Source organism: Hakea prostrata, chromosome 4, assembly GCF_041222555.1.
Source record: "Hakea prostrata isolate BN-2017 chromosome 4, UWA_Hpros_2, whole genome shotgun sequence".
NCBI lineage: Eukaryota > Viridiplantae > Streptophyta > Magnoliopsida > Proteales > Proteaceae > Hakea > Hakea prostrata.
The window spans coordinates 17,296,756-17,315,941 of NC_142603.1; the positions used below are offsets into that span (position 1 = coordinate 17,296,756).

The 19,186-nt window shown below is 40.0% G+C and overlaps 1 protein-coding gene across 6 annotated transcripts in view; it reads right to left on the reverse strand.

Moving 5' to 3' along the window:
- The window catches only part of LOC149018262 (ABC transporter D family member 1-like), a 111,845-nt gene that overhangs the window by 8,385 nt on the left and 84,274 nt on the right, over positions 1 to 19,186 (reverse strand). For all 6 annotated transcript variants that reach the window (XM_089152572.1, XM_089152571.1, XM_089152570.1 and 3 more), the window contains 2 exons: positions 14,415 to 14,595; positions 14,185 to 14,343 (listed from right to left, as the gene is read on the reverse strand). In XM_089152572.1, coding sequence (XP_089008698.1) covers positions 14,185 to 14,343; positions 14,415 to 14,595 — 340 coding nt within the window. The remainder of the gene's footprint in view (positions 1 to 14,184; positions 14,344 to 14,414; positions 14,596 to 19,186) is intronic.

The window sequence follows — 19,186 nt, forward strand, 5'->3', positions numbered from 1 at the left end:
TTCACATATCTTCAGGGGCCTGTTTGTGATTTTCCATAATTTCAGAATCAGAATCAGAATCAAAAGGAAAAAAGAAAGAAAGAGCAGAATTGGCACATATCATTACTCAAACTTGTTATTACTTAGACTTGTTTGGGTTGTTTGGCTATTGCATTCTGCAACGTTTCTGTCACTTCGAAAGGGTGAGGACTGAAAAACTGCAGACAATTTTGTCAACATAACTATTGATGGTACTCTGCTACCACTAGCTCCGACCATTACCCCACTCTTCATCCTCTTTCAGTGAGATTTGATGGAACAAATTATTTGATCTAGTCTCGATCTGCTTACCTCACTATTGCTGGAAAAGGACTTGTTGGACACATTACGAGCACCACTATCAAACCTACTCCCATAGGTGTTTTACAGGATAAATGGATCTCGAATGACTCTCTTATTATGTCATTTCTTTTGAATTCCATGATTCCAAATATTGTTTGTGGATATCTATCTGGAAGGCTACTATTGAAACATATGGACAGTTGGGGAATGATGCCCAGATTTATGAGCTCTGAAAAAAGCTTCATGAGACTACCCAAAAGGAACTGACTGTGTCCCATTATTATGCTGAGTTGCGATCTCTTTGGTAGGAGTTGGATCATTATGGGGATTATCATCCCATTAACCCAGATGATGTGAATATTTATAGGAAGCACATTGATAAGATTCGGATATATGACTTCTTGGCAGGTTTGAATGTAGAGTACGATCAGATCAGAGTGCAAGTCTTAAGTCGTTCTCCCTTTCCAACACTAGAACACCCTTATGCTCTTGTTCAGTATCGGAAAGTTGTCGATTAGCCATGCTTCATACTCCTATTATGGAGAAATCAGCCTTACAGTCTGTTCGCACTAAATCTGATCGGCTAAGGAGATTGTCAAGTGTGAGCATCGTCACAAACCATATCATACCAGCTGCAAATTGTTGGAAATTGTATGGGAAGCCAGCTGATTTTGAGCAAAAATGAGCGCAAAGAAAGGGAAAACCAAAGGCTAATCTTTCTGAGACAGTATCCACCACACCCTCTGCAGACATTACTCTACGACGTATTTTGCAGTCTTCTATTGCCGGTACAGCCTTGACCACTGCTTCCTCTACTACCCATACCAACTCCTACCTTGCTACTTCAGGTAAAACTTTTACAGGCTTTCAAGTTTCTTCAGTTTCTACTCCTTGGATCATTGATATAGGAGCCACAGATCATATGACATGTTTATCCTCCTCTTTCTTACAATATTCTCCAACTTCTGGAAAAGATAAAGTTTGAATTGCTGATGGCTCCTATTCTTCCATGTTGGAAAAGGGACCATTCAACATTCTCCATCACTTTCTTTGTCTAAAGTTTTACATATTCCCTCTTTCTCTACTAACTTGCTCTCTATCAGTAGTCTTACACGACTTGAATTGTACAGTGACATTTTTCCTATCTTATTGTGTCTTCCAAGATCTGGTCACGAGGAAGGAGAATGGACGTGGTAAACTAGACAATGGACTTTATTTGCTCGAGCCGATTGAAGGATCTACTTCTGCTCTGACTACATTTTCTAATAAGGTCCATTCGGTAATATTAGACCTTCATCAGTGGCACTGTAGGCTAGGTCACCCCTCCTCTAGGAACTCTTAAGAAAATATTTCCTGATTTAGTTTCTTCTTGTAATGAGGGTGATTTTTTTTGTGATGCTTGCATTTTTACGAAGCAGACCCGTTCTACTTATTTGCCTTTACTTCATAATAGAAAACCTGTTCCTTTTATGCTAATTCATACTGATGTGTGGGGTCCCTGCCGACGTGTCTATTACTGGCCATAGGTACTTTGTTACTTTTATTGATTGTCACTCTCGTTCTACATGGATTTATCTTTTAAAACAAAAAAAATGAGGTTTTCCGATGTTTTCGTGATTTTCATAATATGATTAAAACTCAATTCAATGCCACTGTGAAGATCCTTCACAGTGACCATGGCACAGAGTATATTGATGGTGAATTTTAGAGATATCTCTCTGACTCTGGCATAATACACCAAACCAGTTGCGTTGATACGGCTGCCCAAAATGAGGTTGCCGAAAGGAAGAATCGGCATCTCTTAAAGATAGCCCGTTCCATTATGATTATTATGAATGTACCTGACCAATATTGGAGTGATTCTATACTCACTACTTCTTACCTTATAAATAGGATGCCCAATAGGATACTTGGTTTTAAATGTCCTAATGAGATTCTTCAGGGAGCCTCTTCTTTTGTTATTCCCCCAAAGGTTTTTGGATGCGTGTGTTATGCCCAAATCATAGCCCACCAGAGTAAGCTGGCTCCCCGCGGCCTACGCTGCATATTTTTGGGTATTCTGCTACTCAGAAAGGGTACAAATGTTATCATCCTCCTTCCAAGAAAACCATTGTGTCCATGGATGTAATTTTTCATGAGTCTTGCCTTTACTATACACCTCTCAAGGGGGAGAGTCCTAGAGAAGAGGTGTTCTTTCCGACTCTAGATCTTCCTATCACACACCAACACAACTTAAAAGTTTAAGAAGAGTTTCCTGACCAGGACCAGTATACCTGAGGACTCAAATCCTCCCCTTCGTTTTCTAAACCATATGAAGAACCTAGCCAGGGGGAGACCATTCATGTGAGACACACTGTTGGGGTCTTTCAAAACCAGATTGACCAGAATAAGGAGGTGCAGACTTATCAGAGGAAGAATTACAACCGGCTAAAGCAGGTGGAGAAAGGTGATACGTTACCACTTCAGTCTCCTGCTTCAGAATCAGATTCTACTATTCCCCTTAAGGTATCTTCTTCTGATCTTCCTATTGCTGTTAGAAAAGGGGTCAGATCTTGTACTCAACATCCCATAACTAAATATGTTTCTTATAACTCTTTGTCTGACTCCTACCATTCTTTTATATCCTCTCTGTCATCTGTATCTGTTCCTAAAAGTTAGCAGGAAGCCTATGTTGATAATAGATGGAAGGCAGCTATGATAAAGGAAATGCAGGCAATGAAGAAAAATGACACTTGGTAGCTAGTTACACTTCCTCTAGGAAAAAAACCAATGGGTTGCAAATGGGTATTTGTGGTTAAACAAAATATGGATGGATCAGTCAACAAATTGATAGCTAGACTAGTTGCAAAGGGGTTTACCCAGACCTATGGGATTGATTATTAAGAGACTTTTGCCCCTGTTGCGAAACTAAACACTGTCAGAGTTTTGTTGTCTGTAGTTGTGAACAAAGACTGGAACTTACACCAACTAGACATAAAGAATGCTTTCTTACATGGGGAGTTAACAGAAGAAATCTTTATGGAAATCCCACATGGTTTCTCCGATGACAATATTGCAGGGAAAGTTTGTCGGTTGAAGAGGTCAATTTATGGGTTAAAACAGTATCCTAGATGCTGGTTTGGACGCCTCCTAAAGGTAATGACTTCTATTGGGTACAAGCAAGCAATGCTAATCATACACTATTTGTCAAGAAGTCAGGTACTAACATCACACTTCTCATTGTTTATGTATACGATATTGTCATCACAGGGAATGATGGTGAAGAAATTCAAAAGTTGAAGGACTTTCTTGGTAGAGAGTTTGAAATTAAAGATCTAGGGAAGTTACAATATTTCTTAGGGATTGAGGTGGCTCGATCAAAGAAAGGTATATTCCTATCCCAAAGAAAGTATGTCCTAGATCTATTATCAGAAATGGGAATGTTGGGGTGTAAAACAGTTGATATCCCTATTGAAGCTGGAGCTAAACTTAAAGAAAAAGAGGGAGAACCAGTGGAAAAAGTAAGATACCAAAGGCTGGTAGGGAAGCTTATTTACTTGTCCCAAACCAGGCCAGAAATTGCTTATGCTGTAGGGATAGTGAGTCAATTCATGCATGATCGATATTTAGCTCATATGAAGGCTGTTACTAGAATACTCCAGTATTTGAAGGGAACTCCTGGAAAAGGAATACTTTTATCATCTACTGATAATCTAAAAGTAGAAGCATACATTGATGCAGACTGGGCTGGATCTCCAGACAGGAAGTCAATTTCAGGTTACTGTACCTTTGTTGGAGGTAATTTAGTTACTTGGAGAAGTAAGAAACAGAATGTGGTAGCTTTATCTAGTATCGAAGCTGAATATAGAGCTATGGTTCATGGAGTTTATGAGCTACTATGGTTGAAAGGTTTGCTGCAAGATATTGGAGTCCAAGTTCCAAACCTTATGATGTTATATTGTGACAACAAGGCTGCTATTAATATTGCTAATAATCCGGTGCAACATGATCGAACTAAGCACATTGAAATTGATAGGTTTTTTGTCAAAGGAAAGTTGGAACAAGGGCTTATCTGCATGCCTTTTGTAAGATCTGGAGGCCAAGTAGCAGATGTTTTCACTGAGGGTTTGAAAGAAAGAGATTTCCTTCCTATTGTAGGCAAGTTGGGCATGACTAATATCTATGCCTCAACTTGAGGGGGAGTGTTGGATTATACTAGGAGTTCAATTAGAGTTTGTATTCATGTAAAATTCTATTCCTTATAATAGTCTACTTTCCACTTAATTATAAATAGAGGGCTTGAGATCATTGATCAATAAGCCATTCTACCCTAATCGTTTTTTCTCAACAGTATGCCAAGTATAGTTCAATATTTTAATATGTGAGATCGGTTTGCTAACTTGAAAGTTATACCAAAATTTTTCATGTATATAAATATAACATGCTGAAAACCCATTTATATTCATCAAATCTCGAAGGACTGTATCAACAATGCACCCAAAATAACAGTCTTTATAATCAGAAAGGAAAATTTTATGAAAGAATTCATAAAGGATAAGGTTTTGGAGATAGGAATGGGAAGGAGACTAAATTTTAAAATTTGTTATGGAACAGTCTTGCCACCCAATATGCCTCAGGTGCACATAAACATAGGAGAAACTTATATACCCGAGGATAATACGGTGGAGATTAAATGGGAAGTCCCCTAGGCACATGTACTAAAAATATGGTCAATCAAGGATTATGGGGCTTTCACGGGGACACCAATGTGAATCCGGTCCCCTTTGTCATAATTCCATCTGGGCACTCTTACCTCAGCGAACACATCTTGGGCCTGGTACAAGATCTTAGCTGTTTGTCCCCTGATTTGGGATCTATCTATTCTCATATTGGTGATGGTATCTCCAATCCCTATGCTTAGATCATGGCATCCCTTGGAAATCCTCTCGACTTGGTCAGACCTAGAATCATCGATAAGTTGGGCCTCCTTAAGAATATGGTGGTGGCTGACATACTAGATCCAATGGGTTGGACTCTTCAGCTCACCAAACATCCATTGCTTAACAAAGCCTGGGATTCACTGCCTTCTAGCCCTAGAAAACTCTCTAGGTTGGTGACTCTGCAGTGTGGACGTTAAATACTGTTAGTCCTTTAATTCTAAAGCTGTTAAGGATCTCATTCGCACTAAAGGCCCTTTAGGCTATCTTTGGGATAGTTTAAATTTATTATTATTTGGCCTATAAAAATAAATGGATGCATTTGGTATGATTTATGACTCCTGTTTCTCATTTAAATAAATTGATTTAAACAAAAATTCATAAATAGGTCAAGGGTTATTTATGATTTATCACCATTAACTGTTAATTTTTATTTATGCAGGTAACATTCATGAACATGTGCAGAATTACTATTTAACTAGGGGTAAAAGGGTAAAGTTACAAAAAATTAGAACAAAACGATGTTTTTCTTCATGTCCAACCTCCCCATTACTTCCATTTCCACTTTAACAATATTTTAAGGATATCAAAATAGCCAAAACTAATAAAAATGAGTTAAAACCGAGACTAAAAGCCAATATATATTTCACAAGGTTAACCAATACTAACCAAAAACCATATTGATGATACATAACTCTACATAATATATTTTTCATCCAATGGTGCCAAACCTATATCCTTTTTTTTTTTTTTGGATGAATAAATAATGATATTAAACAAACAATGAACTACAAGGACGAACCAAATGAGAAGAATTAGGGAGAAGGGATGATTTGGGAGTTGAGGCCCCAGGAGACAACAATAAACCTATTCCTTGGGGAATCAACAACCAGGGGATGGGGAATGCTAATGAGTCTAGCCGATACATCAAAATAAATCGCGTTCCAAATCGAATCAAGAGAGCGGGATTTAGAAGTCCAACGCCTTAGGTTCCGCTCCCACCAGAGATGATGGATCATAGCACCATAGACAAGCTTACCTACCCGATCACAAATAGAGGAGCCTGTGAAATTACTAAAAATCCAAAACCAATCACGATCAAACCCAAATGAGTGGCGGGAGCGGGGCCAAATGAAAGCAAGGGCTTTTCTCCAGAGAGAACTGGAGAAGGGGCAGGAGAAAAATATATACTCAATGTCCTCGGTACCGGTCCAGTAAAGGATACAGTTTGGGTTCGGAGGGATATGGCGGGAAATGAGGAAGGCCTGGGTTGGGAGGGCATGGTTTAGGGCTCTCCAAAGGGTGAGGGCGTGCCGGGGAATATGTCCAGGGAACCAGACAAAGGATGACCAAGGGGGGGGAGGGGAAGGGGAACGAACCAGGTTCCAAGCAGAAGCCGAGGTAAAGGATTTTAAGGTGGAGGGGAGCCAAACTAAAGTGTCATGAGCGGAGGGGATAATGGGCGGGAGGGAATTCCAGAGTTGTGTGAGACAAGGGTGGGGGGGAGAGGTCCAAGATCCATCGAAGATGAAGTCCGATAAAAGGGAAGACTTGGGGATGTGGGAGTCATAGACGGTGCATGCGGTTAAAATAGAGAGGAGAATACCCATCGGGTGCCACGGATCTAGCCAGACCTTAGTGGAGAGGCCTGAGGAAATTTGAGTGGTGATGGCAGGGAGAGCACGGGGTCCGAGGAGAAGAAGTTTCCTCGAAATCCAGGAAGGGTTGGAAGGGATAGGGATTGACCAGAAAGAATCAGATTTAAGGAGGTATGAGTAGACCCAATTGACCCAGATGGAATCTTGTTTGGAAACAATTTTCCAAATGAGACGAAGCAAAGCGGCGGAATTGACATCTTGGATCCTACGGATTCCTAGGCCCCCCTCAGATTTAGGCTGACAGATGTTGGACCAACTGATGGGGCGGAGGAATCTCGAGGATTCCTGGCCTTTCCAGAGAAAGGCACAGAAGATGGACTCCATCTCTGAAGAGATAGACTTAGGAAAGGGAAAAATGCCACACCAGTAGAGATAGGAGGATTGGAGTACAGACCGAATTAGCTCAACACGACCGGCAAAGGAGAGAAGCCGGCTTTTCTGAATATGATCTAGCATGGGAGCACAGTGGTGGCGAGAAAGCCTACCAGGGATAAGAGGAAGGCCGTGATAGACAACAGGGAAAGAGCCAGGCTTGAATCTAGAAAGATTCAGGAGATTGGAGCGGAGGGTGTCAAAGACTCCCGAGAGGAAAATGGTAGATTTGTTGAGATTGACTTTGAGACCCGAGATGGGCTCGAAGAAATTAAGGGCATATAGGATATGATAGAAGAGATGGAGCTGTGATCAGCTTTAGAGAAGATCATGAGATCATCGGCAAAGGCGAGATAAGTGAGATTGAGGGATTTTCATTTGGGAATTGGAGAGATCAAGAGTTGATCCGTCTTGGATTGGAGATGCAGGAAAGAACCTCCAGAGCAAGGGAAATGACGTAAGGGGAGAGAGGACAGCCTTGACGAATCCCAACTCGAGAGGAGAAAAAACCAGCCGGAGAGCCATTGGTGATAATGGAGAAGGTAGGAGTGGAAATGCATACCTTAATCCAATGGATAAAGGAAGGAGGAAAATTCATGGCAGAAAGAACATCACTGATAAAATCCCAGTGAATGGAGTCGAAAGCTTTATGGAGATCCACTTTGAGGAGAGCAGCAGGGGAATGAGATGATCTCTCAAAGCCCCTGACTATCTTTGCACAAAGAAGAATATTATCCGCAATGCTACGACTAGAAATGAACGCAGTTTGGTTGGCACTAACCAGGCTAGACATAACCTTCTTAACCCGATTCGCAAGGATCTTAGAGATAAATTTATAGAGGAGGTTACAAAGGGAGATAGGGCGAAAATTAGAGAGGGAGGAGGCACCTGCCTTTTTGGGAATAAGACAAAGAAAAGTTTGGTTAACGAAAGAGAGTTGTGAAGGGTTGAGAAAGAAGCTCCGAACAACATGAATCAGATCACCCTCGATAATATCCAGGCACTAGTGAAAAAACCCATACTAAACCCATCCGGGCCAGAAGCACGATTGGATTTGTGGGAATGGATGGCCTGCAGAATCTCATCATGGAGGTAATAGAGTAGAGGGAAGAGAGGGAGAGAGGGTCAATGAATTTATTGATGAGGTCGGGGGGGGAGATGGGGCCTACTCGGGAGGGAAGGAGGACAGAGAAGATTAGAAAAGAAAGAAACGACTTCCGCTTTGATTCCAGGAGGGTCGAAGATCAAAGAACCATTGTGGGAGAGGAGACCAGGAATGGAGTTATGATTGTGGCAAGCTTTTAGGGACCGATGGAAAAAAGCAGTATTGGAATCCCCAAGTTGGAGCCATTTGATTCTTGCTTTTGACGAAGGAAACTTTCTTCAAGGGAAATAAGAGAAGATAATTTAGAAGAAAGGTCCTTCTCAATTTCCGCCAACGAGGGGTTGAGAGGATCATCTTGGAGGAGAGATTGGGTTCAAAGGAGATTGCAGCGGCTAATGGAGACTCTAGAGGAGTTCCAGAGCTTGAGAGATTCCTTAGTGTTCCTAAGCCGGCGGGCGAAAGCAATGAGGGGAAGAGAATGGCAATGGACAAGCTTATCCCAAGCCCCTTTAATAGTGGAGAGGCAATCAGGGTTAGAAGACCACATATCAAAAAATTTAAAGGGCTTAGGACCAAAGGAGGAGGGAGGGGAAAGATGAACAAGGTAGGGGGAGTGGTCAGAAAGGCTAGGAGAAGAGAAGGAGGCATGGGAGACAGGGAAATTGGAGAGCCAAGAATGATTAACTAGGAAGTGGTCGAGCTTCGAAGCGATTCTATCCTCACCAATACGGCGATTGTGCCACGAAAGAGAGTGGCCCAACCAGCGGAGATCAGTGAGACTAGTCATCGATACAAGAGTTAAAGGCTTCAACAGTGACAGGATTGGGAGAATAGCCTCCAACTCTTTCGTGGGAAAATCGAACAATATTAAAGTCCCCTCCAACACCCCAGGGAAAGTTCTCACAAGAGGGAGAAAGAGAACGAATGGAATCCCACAAAGGAACACGTTCAGAGGCTCGATTGAAGCCATAGACAATGGTGAGAAAGAAGATCGAAGGAGCATTAGGCAAGGAGACCGAAAGATGAATGAATTGGGAGGAGGAATTAGAGAGGGAGAGAATGATCAGAGCCGGATCCCAAAGAATCCAGATACGACCATTTGGGGAATGGGAGTAATTGGAAAGAAAGGACCAATTGGGGGCTAAAAATTGGGCAATCCGATGGGAATTATCTTGATTAACATGGGTCTTAAGAAGGGCACAGAAGGGGGCTTTAGAATCCAAAAGGAATTTCTTAACCTCCCTTTGCTTGGTAATATAATTTAGGCCTCTAACATTCCAAACAATAAAACTAGACATAAACACAATGGGGGGGGGGGGGGAAGGAAACAAATTAGTAACTCATATCAAGATTATAAGGGGCAGTGCTATGGGAGGGATAGATGGGGATAGCCTCACACAAGGGGGAATCACAAAGGGAAGGTGTTTCAAATATGTTTGGGTCAATGGAAGAAGCTGAAAGGGGGGTTGAAAGTTCGGTTGAAGGAGATGAGGGATGGGATGAGGTTGATGGGTCAAAGGTTTGAAGGTTTAAAGGCATGGGCCCGGTAGGTTCACAGGGATCAAAGGGTTTGGGACAATGATATCATTGCATATAGGAGGAACCGAGGACATGGGCTGAGAGATATTCTTTGAGGAACTAGGCGGAAGTGTTGGGTTTTTGAAGCAAATGGGCCCAGCCGGATTAAGAGCCTGAGACCCATTAAGGGGAGGAGAAGGGGTTTTTTTGATGGGCTTGGGCCGAAAAGATGGATTAAATGGGTTTTTGGAGAAAGAAAGAGGAAGCGGATGCCGGTTTGGAAGGTGGGAAGTGGGGCCCAGCTGGAGGGGAGAGGGTGTCGGTAAAATAGGGGAGGAAATATTGTGAGAGGAGGGTAAAGGATTTTTCGAAGCAGAGGTTAGGGAAGTGCAAGGTACAGAGGATTGCAGGTTAACAGGGTTTCCAGTATTCGAGCTAACATCATTTGGGAAAGATAGAGAACTGGGTTCAAAGGAGCAAGAGCCAGTTACCTCAAATGGCCAGGCGGTAGCACTAGGGCCGACATCACTAGTCGTAGGAGCAGGAACCTCAGGGAAGGAGACTTCTTCATCGTCAGAGGAGCTAACAGGACGAACAAAGTTGTCGCCATCAAAGGTGAAGGGGATCGAATCAGTGCATAGAGGCGCATGAAGCATAGCAGCGGCTTTGTTCTTTCTTCTTCGGTGGTTATAGGTCTTTGACGGAGGAGCAGGTTCGGCAATCTTCACAGGGATCGAAGGCGAAACGGAAGTGGTAATTTTCTCTAGCACATCGATAGTATTTTCCTTCAAGGGGATAACAACAGAACTTTTGATATCATGAGGAGACATAGCTTCATTGTGGTTCAAGCATGATAAATCAGCCGCTGGGAGACTGATTTCAGTAGATCGAACAACAAAAGAGTCATCAGGAGTAGCTTGTTGGAGGGAAACAAACGAGCAGTCTTTCGAGTCGTGGCCGAACGAGGAGCAGAGTGCACAACGGGAAGGGATCCAGTCGTAGACTATGACCTGGTTATACTTGAGACCCAAGTCATCGGCAATGGTAATGAGCGACGGGAGGTCCTTGGACGTAGAGAAATGTATACAAATTCTTGCATATGAAAGACGAGACATACTAAGGGTTCTCACATCACTTCGGATAGGCTTTCCAAGAGCAGAGCCAATACGGCTCAGGCAATATGAATTCTAGAACTCAAGCAGGAGACCAGGCCAATTGATCCACAGGGGAAGAGAGCTGAAGTCAACCCTGCGGAGAGTAAGCGATGGAGTCCATGGTTTAAGGAACAAGGGAGATTTTCCCACAAACCAGGGAGTCCCTTCAAGAGCATGGGAACGACAGTCAGGAGAATCAAACTTGAAAAGAAAGATTCCGGCATCAATGAGGTGAATGTCCAGAATACCTTCAGCTTTCCATTGCTTAGTGAGAGATGATTTTATGATTCCAAAGGGGGGGGGAGGGCCAAGGAATTGGCCGATAACCGAGGAGTTCCAATGGCGTATTCCACAGGCAGTAGAGTCAGAGGGACAATGAGCAGAGGGATTGGGGCCATCGGAGATAGGATGGATGGAGGAGAAGTCAAGGTCAGAATTGGAAGAGGGCTGGTAATTGAAGTGGGAATTCCAAAGTTTGTCAGGGGAAATGGAGGAAGGGTTGCTCGAGAAGAGGGGGCAACCAGAAGAGGGGTTGAGGGGAGTCATGGAGACAGGCTCAAAGGGTTACCGAAGAGGATAGGGGTAGCCGGGGGAAGGGGGGACCGGAGGGGAGAGGGACATCGAGGGAGGAAAGCTTATGTCATTATTGAACTGGGCCGAAGTGTTGCCAAACCTATATCTTGTTATATAATATATTATGTTTAATAGTAACAAATTGAAAACTCTTTATTACTCATAACCTATTATCATAATTGATTATTCATAAAAAGATCATAAACATAAATACAAATTATGCCAAAGAGAGCCTTAGTTCCTTAACATAAGTTCATTTGGTTAAGGCATTGCCTTAGTGCGCCCCCCCAGGCGGTGATTACCAAAACATAAAAGCCGATAAAAACCCAAACTGTACCCATATCATTCCCCCAAACTAGTAACAGGTAAGGCTTGAGTATGGCTAGATAGAGATATGCAGAGTTGAGTTGTCAACTCAATGGTAGAAGAACTGAGCAAACCATTTCATGGAAGTAGAAGTTTTGGATATGGAAAGTCAATGGGTAGTTGGATAATGACATTCTTGCAATTGTAATTTCACTCTGCTACATTTCTATCTTCCTGACCAAGAAAAAATTACAAAAAGAAAGTTAAAAAATATATAGTGGCTTAAAAAAATTAAGATAAATTTGAAAAAAAAAAGGCAGAAGAAGAGATTGAATAAAAGGGCTAGACAAAAAAAATTATTGTTAGAAAACAAGCATTAAATAATCAAAACAGCATCTGAACTTGAACAAAGAAAAGAAAGAAGAAGAAGAAGAGAAGAGAGATGAAGAACCAGCAGAAGAGGCCTGTTATTATAGCTTCTAAAATAAAAAGTTTTGAAAATAGAAACTGGCACCAAAATAGAAACTATGTTTTTTAGAAACTCCCAAAACTTATGTAGCAAGAATTCTACATTAGAAATAGAAAGTAGAGTAGCATCACTAGCATTATATTGTTCACGTGAATAGTAACGTGAATAGTAACGTGAATAGTACAAACAGATTTTGCTGTTCTTGTGAACAATAAAAAACAGATTTTACTGTTCATGTGAACAGTAAAATAGCTCAAAGTGCATATACTTCAACACTCCCCCTCAAGTTGGAGTGTACACAAAGAAAATTTCTGCTTGCACAATACGAATAAACTTGAAAGGTAACACCAATCTTGAATCATGTAGCAATAGCAGACGTTGATAAACATTGAGAAAACTTCATCCAGGAGATAATCAACACCAACTTAAAAAAAACTTTAATTCTTCATGTCGAAAGAACCATCAAATAATGAGAACAATTGACGATGTTGAAGATGAACAAAGTCCATAAGTATAGCATGATCAAAGACACTATCCACATAATACCGGTAGTAGGGAAAGATATCCACACTAAATCTTCAAAATTGCAACTCCAAAGTCCATATAAATGCTTCATAAGAAGGCAAGTAGTAGGTAAAGTATGGGTAGGTAAAAGGCACTATCCACATAATGTTGGTAGTAGGGAGAAATATCCACACTAAATCTTCAAAATTGCAACTCCAATGTCCATATAAATGCTTCACAAGAAGGCAAGTAGTAGGTAAAGTATGGGTAGGTAAAAGGCAATATTGATTACTGTGGACCAAGTAGGTAGGTAAAATACAGTATAGGTTACTGTGGACCAAGTAGGTAAGGTAGTATGGGTTACTACGGATCAAATAGGTAGGTAAAAAACAGTATGGGTTATTGCGGACCAAGTAGGTAAGGTAAAAGACAGTATGGGTTACTGCAGTTCAAGTAGGTAAGGTAAAAGACAATATAAGTTACTGCAAACCAAGTAGGTAAGGTAGTATGGGTTATTACGGACCAAGTAGTTAGGTAAAGGTAGATAATTATATTGTTGTAGAATGTTATAAGTTGAGGACAAAGATCTTCACAAGTAATATCCATCAACACATCTTGAGTAGATAAGGTACCATTCTCCCCATCACGGGTAGCATTACACGTGGACAATTAATGACAACCAATAAAAAGAAAAATATGGACAAGGAGAGAGAGGCACAGGTTCAGCTATGGATAATAAAGAACAATAAAAACAAAATATGTGTAGACCAAAGGTGGGTAGAAAAAAAAAAAACTTTGAGAACAACACTATTTTGATTAAAAAAGCTTTGATATCATGTTAGAAAAGAAGCATTAAATAATCAAACAGCATTTGAACTTGGACAAAGAAAAGAAAGAAGAAGAAGAAGAAGAAGAAGAGAGATGAAGAACCAGTAGAAGAGGCCTGTTATTCTAGCTTCTAAAATAGTAAGTTCTGAAAATAGAAACTACCACCAAAATAGAAACTATGTTTTTTAGAAACTCCCAAAACTTATGTAGCAACACTCTTACATTAGAAATAGAAAGTAGAGTAGCATCACTAGCATTATATTGTTCACGTGAACGGTACAAACAGATTTTACTGTTCCCGTGACAGTAAAAAATAGATTTTACTGTTCACGTGAACACTACTGTGAACAGTAAATAGCCCAAAAGCATATACTTCAACAGTTCTTTAAAGGGCCAAAGTATAACCCAAAATTGTAGCCTCAAAAGAACATTTTCATAGAAGAATGAGTAATAAACTTACCACTTTCAGCAGCACCAAGAAGCTCATCCAGCTCAAAAATCCTAGTGATTCCACCAGAAAGTTCAAGAAATTTTCTATGCAATTCAAGAATGTCACCAAAAGCTAAGAAGCTTTGTGATACAACAGATGCAAGGAACCGCAATGAATGTGCAAGATCACCTGACAAGTTGGAATGGTAAAATTAAGACAATTATCAAATATCTAACCAATATTTCTTATCCATAAATTACCTTGAGTGGAAGTCAATTCTTGATCACCCTTGTGCTCCAGAGCATATAACAAGCTCAAACCCCAAGTCACATTGTGTGGGAGTTGCTGGGTGATAAAATCATCCACTATACCATAAAGCCATTTCTTCTTTAGAAGAATTTTAGAGTGATGAAGCAACATTCTGAATCTTGAATCAACAATCTGAGTAATAAGAGGGAGGATTAAAAGGCCATGTAAAAACTGAAAAGAAACGACAGAAATTACAACAATGGATGAGGCGTAAAACAAGATCATGATAAAGAAACCTGAAATAAAAGATGTGCCATGAATTGTGGTAAAATGTGCATGCTTTTTGATATACTTGAAGACCTTAATTATATTACATTCCACATACACTTAAAATAAGGTTTGAAGTAACTTTTTGATGTAAAACAATGCTCGGGTCTTGAAATTTTGAGATTAAACCCAAAAATTGGGCTGACTACAGGAACCTCTCTCTGAGAACCAGCAATCTTATGAGATTCTATTAGAGGAATTAGGGTCTTAACTAACCAAACAATACCCAAGATGGGATGGAGAGCGTTGAGAATAATGAAATAGGGAACTAGTAACTTTGCTATGGAGTCAGATTCAGTGCTGCGAAGGGTTTTGTGTATAGGTAAAGTAGGTTTTAGGGCTTACGGTTAAGGGAGATTAGGTTTAAGGTCTTGCGGAAAAGGAAGGGATGGGTTTGGGCTTGCGTTTGGGTCTAGGTAGGTTTAGGGATGAAGATCAGTTGCTGCCTAGGTTCTTGATAGGATCTTTGCTCTTTCTTTCTTTCTTTCTTTCTTTCTTTCTTGCAATCTTGATATTTCTTGAGATTCTTGCTTTCTTTGCTTTTCTCTTCTTTTCTTTCTTTCTTGCAATCTTGAGCTTTTCTTGGGTCGGGAAAATTCTGCAATCAGGATTTTCTACGTTTTCTAAGCTTGCTGCAGGTTAAAGAAGAAGAAAGAAGAAGGAAAGGGAAGGGGGAAGGGCTGTACTTGGGGTTTAGGGCTAGGGGAAGGTAGGGGATGAACTAGGGTTTGAAGAAGGATTTCTGATGTAAACCCAAATTCTAGGGTTTGAGATTTCAAAATTAAATCTAAAATTGGGTCACTCCAGGGTGTTCCAACTGTGAATCAGCACCCTTCTAGGGTAGTAGAAGCTTGTGATTGAAGGGCCCTTAGAGGAATTGAGGTTGGAAAAGGTTAGGGTTGGGTCTTGGAGGTTTTGGTCAGCTTGAGAGTTGAAGGAATATGGGTTTTAGGGGTTAACACTATGCTGTAATTGGGTTCAGAGTTCAGTCTTGGAAATTGAGTATAGGATTAGGTTTCAGGGCTTTAAGGCTGAACAAAACGATCTTAGGGTTTCGGTAGTTGCTGTAGTTTAATTTCAGATTTGAATTTCCAGGTTAGGGCTTTAAGAAATGCTGTTATAGGGTTCAGCTAGGCTTATGAGGGGGCTGTTGTTTAATGTTTTATAATTTCAGGTTAAGTCTAATAAGTTTAGGTTAGTCCTAGATGGTTGACAGGTTTGGGGTTACTAGAGTTTCAATGGAACTCGGGTTAGGGTTAGACCGCCCTATGAAAGGTTCTACTCTCCTGTACCTCAGCAGGATCCATTAAGGCTAAAAGTGACCACATATTCTAGCATATCTATAACATGATGGATATTATCAGACCAATATATGATGTCGTGAGTTCATGATAAATTGACAATCATGTTGGTCTAAAGAGGAGGCTAATCATGTAGAAAAAGGAATGAAGATCCAAATAGGATATGATCAAGCTTATATTGGTTCTTTACTGTGCCAAATCTGATCACGGGGTCTAGTCATATAATATGATTTCTGGAAATGCTTTGCCAAGTAGACATACGGGTGAAAATTGCAAGGTGTGAAATATGAACTGCAAGGTGTAATCTGATCATGGGCTTTAGTCACATAAAATGATGGGAAATGCTTCACCAAGTTGACGTATGGTGTAATTTGAGCTGCAAGGTGAAATAAATCTAGAAATAAATCTTTGGTGCTTATTTATTTTGATAGTGCCTAAACTTCTAAATTCTCTAAATGTAAAGCCGACAACTTCTACGTACAATTACACTGTTGTTTGGAAAATACAAGTCAATAATCTTGATAGATATTTATACACATTAATGATTACACATGGCTGCCTTGCTTACATGGGCATTCATGAAAATTAATTTAATAATTGAATCAGTTCCATGGTTAATGAAGTGCTATTTTCTTGTAAAGATTTTTCTGGACTTTTAATCCCCTATAAACTACTTTTGACATAGGATTCAGAAGGGAAGCTGCAAGCTTGCAATAGAGAATAAGGACCAAACAAGTATACGGATCATCATCACCTGAACACCATGCAATAAAGTAGTAGTATGGTAGCAGCATCTGAAACATGTTTTTTCTCCAACTGTCTCTCCTAGCCTTTAACTTCCAAACAAGCTTCCCTTGAGTCATGCAGACCTATCTGGGAAATGTCATATTACATTAAACTTCAAAACCCATCTGACTTCCTGATTTTCTATCATTGTCATCTGTTTACCTTTATTTCCCTATTTTCATTTTCAGTTAGAACATATTCACAAGTTGTGAATTATCCTGTGAAATCATTGTAGCTTCTATTGTTTTGAATTATTTACTTACTTGAACAAGATCACCATTTTAGGAATATATAAATATGGAGCTGTCACAACCATGGAGGTGAGGTTGTTCAAAGTTTATTGGATGAAGCTACATACAACATAGGCTTTTCCTTTGGCTTTTGGTTGCGTTTTGTCCAATAAACCTAAGGGTTTAAGAACCTTGATCAATTTATTTCTCTACTAAAAAATTAAACTAAATTTCCTAGCAACCGAAGCTTGAAAGAAAAGTTTAGAGCATCGGGCATAAAATCCCTCAGGAACCAAACTTCGGCCTCGTCACCTGATTCCACTTGATTAATTAATTCATCATGTAATCCAAAAGCATGCCTCAACCCAAAGCAGAAAAAGAATCCTTTAAGTATGTACAAAGTCAATGAGTATAAAACGGAACGGCAATCATCTTCTCATGTACGGGCTCAAACTTGTGGAGAATGAATCAGTGACATGACAAGTCTAATATCCTTGGAAATTGGAATCAACCTAGGGATGTGAACAAGGCTCACCCCTGACCAAAACTCTGGTGTGGGCCCGAAGACCCCACCCAGGTGGTGCACCTACGGCTGGTTGAACCCTAAAAGGGGGGTTTTGGTAGTTTTCTAGCCCTAATTTACTGCTGATTTTAATTTCAGAACTTTAAGGTCCAGTCATGTGTTGAAGTCCTAATTTGAGTTAGTAGTTGAGTTCTTGTGTCATAGGGAGTGTTTCTCTTAAGTAGGATTCTTTATGATAATTAGGTCTTTTATTTTAAAGTTCTTTTATTTTATGTGGTTGTTATTTATTGTAAAGGGTATCCTAACTTATAAAGGAAATTCTCGTAGAGTTAGTTTCTAATTCCTAGTTGAGCCAAGTTAGGTTTTCTTATTAAAGTCCATGTCTTTTCCTTGCACTTGTAAGGCTATAAATAAGCGACCCTACTTCATTGTTTGATAGGTTGAATTGATGAATAAAAATTTCTATTTGGAGGCAAACAAGGATATGGTACATCCAAGAAACCCTAATACTAAAATCGGGTTTACATCACCTAGGTTACATTGGTTGGGTCTTCCTTCCATGGCTTTACAATGTAATTGGCCAACTTGTCAGACCTAAAACATGGGTAAATGAGTTGAGTACAAAATTCCCCAGTCTTTATATAAACTCTCTTAGTCAAGTCAACTGAATAAATGGTTCAAATATGGTTCAATTTCACTTAAGTGGTTTTATGAATTAGAGGTCATGTGGTCACTTAAATCAAGGTACAAAAACTCAATCCAAATTGCAGAGATTTCAAAAGATGATGTACTTTTTTACTTTCTGGGTTTCGAATTGTTGCTATTTCGAGGGTCAAATTGGTATGGTTTGAGATGACACTTCAGATGGAAGCTTGTTCTACTATTAATAAACATATTTAAGCCTTCAAACTGGGAAAAAGAAAAAAATAACACTATTCATTTGTTGAATGCTCAGTTACATGTTTGAATCTAGGAAATGACCACTCTGGAAATAGGGTGTCTGCGTTCATCTAGCCCTCCCAGACCTTGCCAAGTCCAGGAGCCTTGTGCACTGGCTAAAACCTATTCAACCTAATTGTAAACATGCAATCTTGAATATTTTGCACATAGTTTGATATTCTTAATACTATGAGACATAATTCATCACAAGTAAAACAAAAATTAAAGACTTGGAAGTTTTTAATACAAGCCAAATATAAATTAACGTACGAAGTAGTCTCTAAGATTTGAATTATAAGACAATATTACATATTACTAAACTTTCAAGCTTCGACTTTCAACTATCAACTCAAGTACCCAAGAACCAAATACAGCGAACAATAATACATAAAAGCTCATGCCATAGAAAGTTAAGGAACCATGTTCCACAAGTTGAAGAAAGTTCCTGTTCTCTACAACAAAAGAGCAGCTTCTGGAGGTTCTATTGAAAATTTGAACTGCAAACTTAATTTATGGGCCTTTTATGTAAGGAGTGTGGTCATTTTCTCGATGCCTCGTCAAGTACTTTGAGATCTAAGACGAGATACTGCAGTTTAATTACTCACATTGTACCTCATCTCTTCCTCATCGAGATTCTCAAGTTTTTTGAGATCTTGAAGTATGCTTAAGGCCATCAA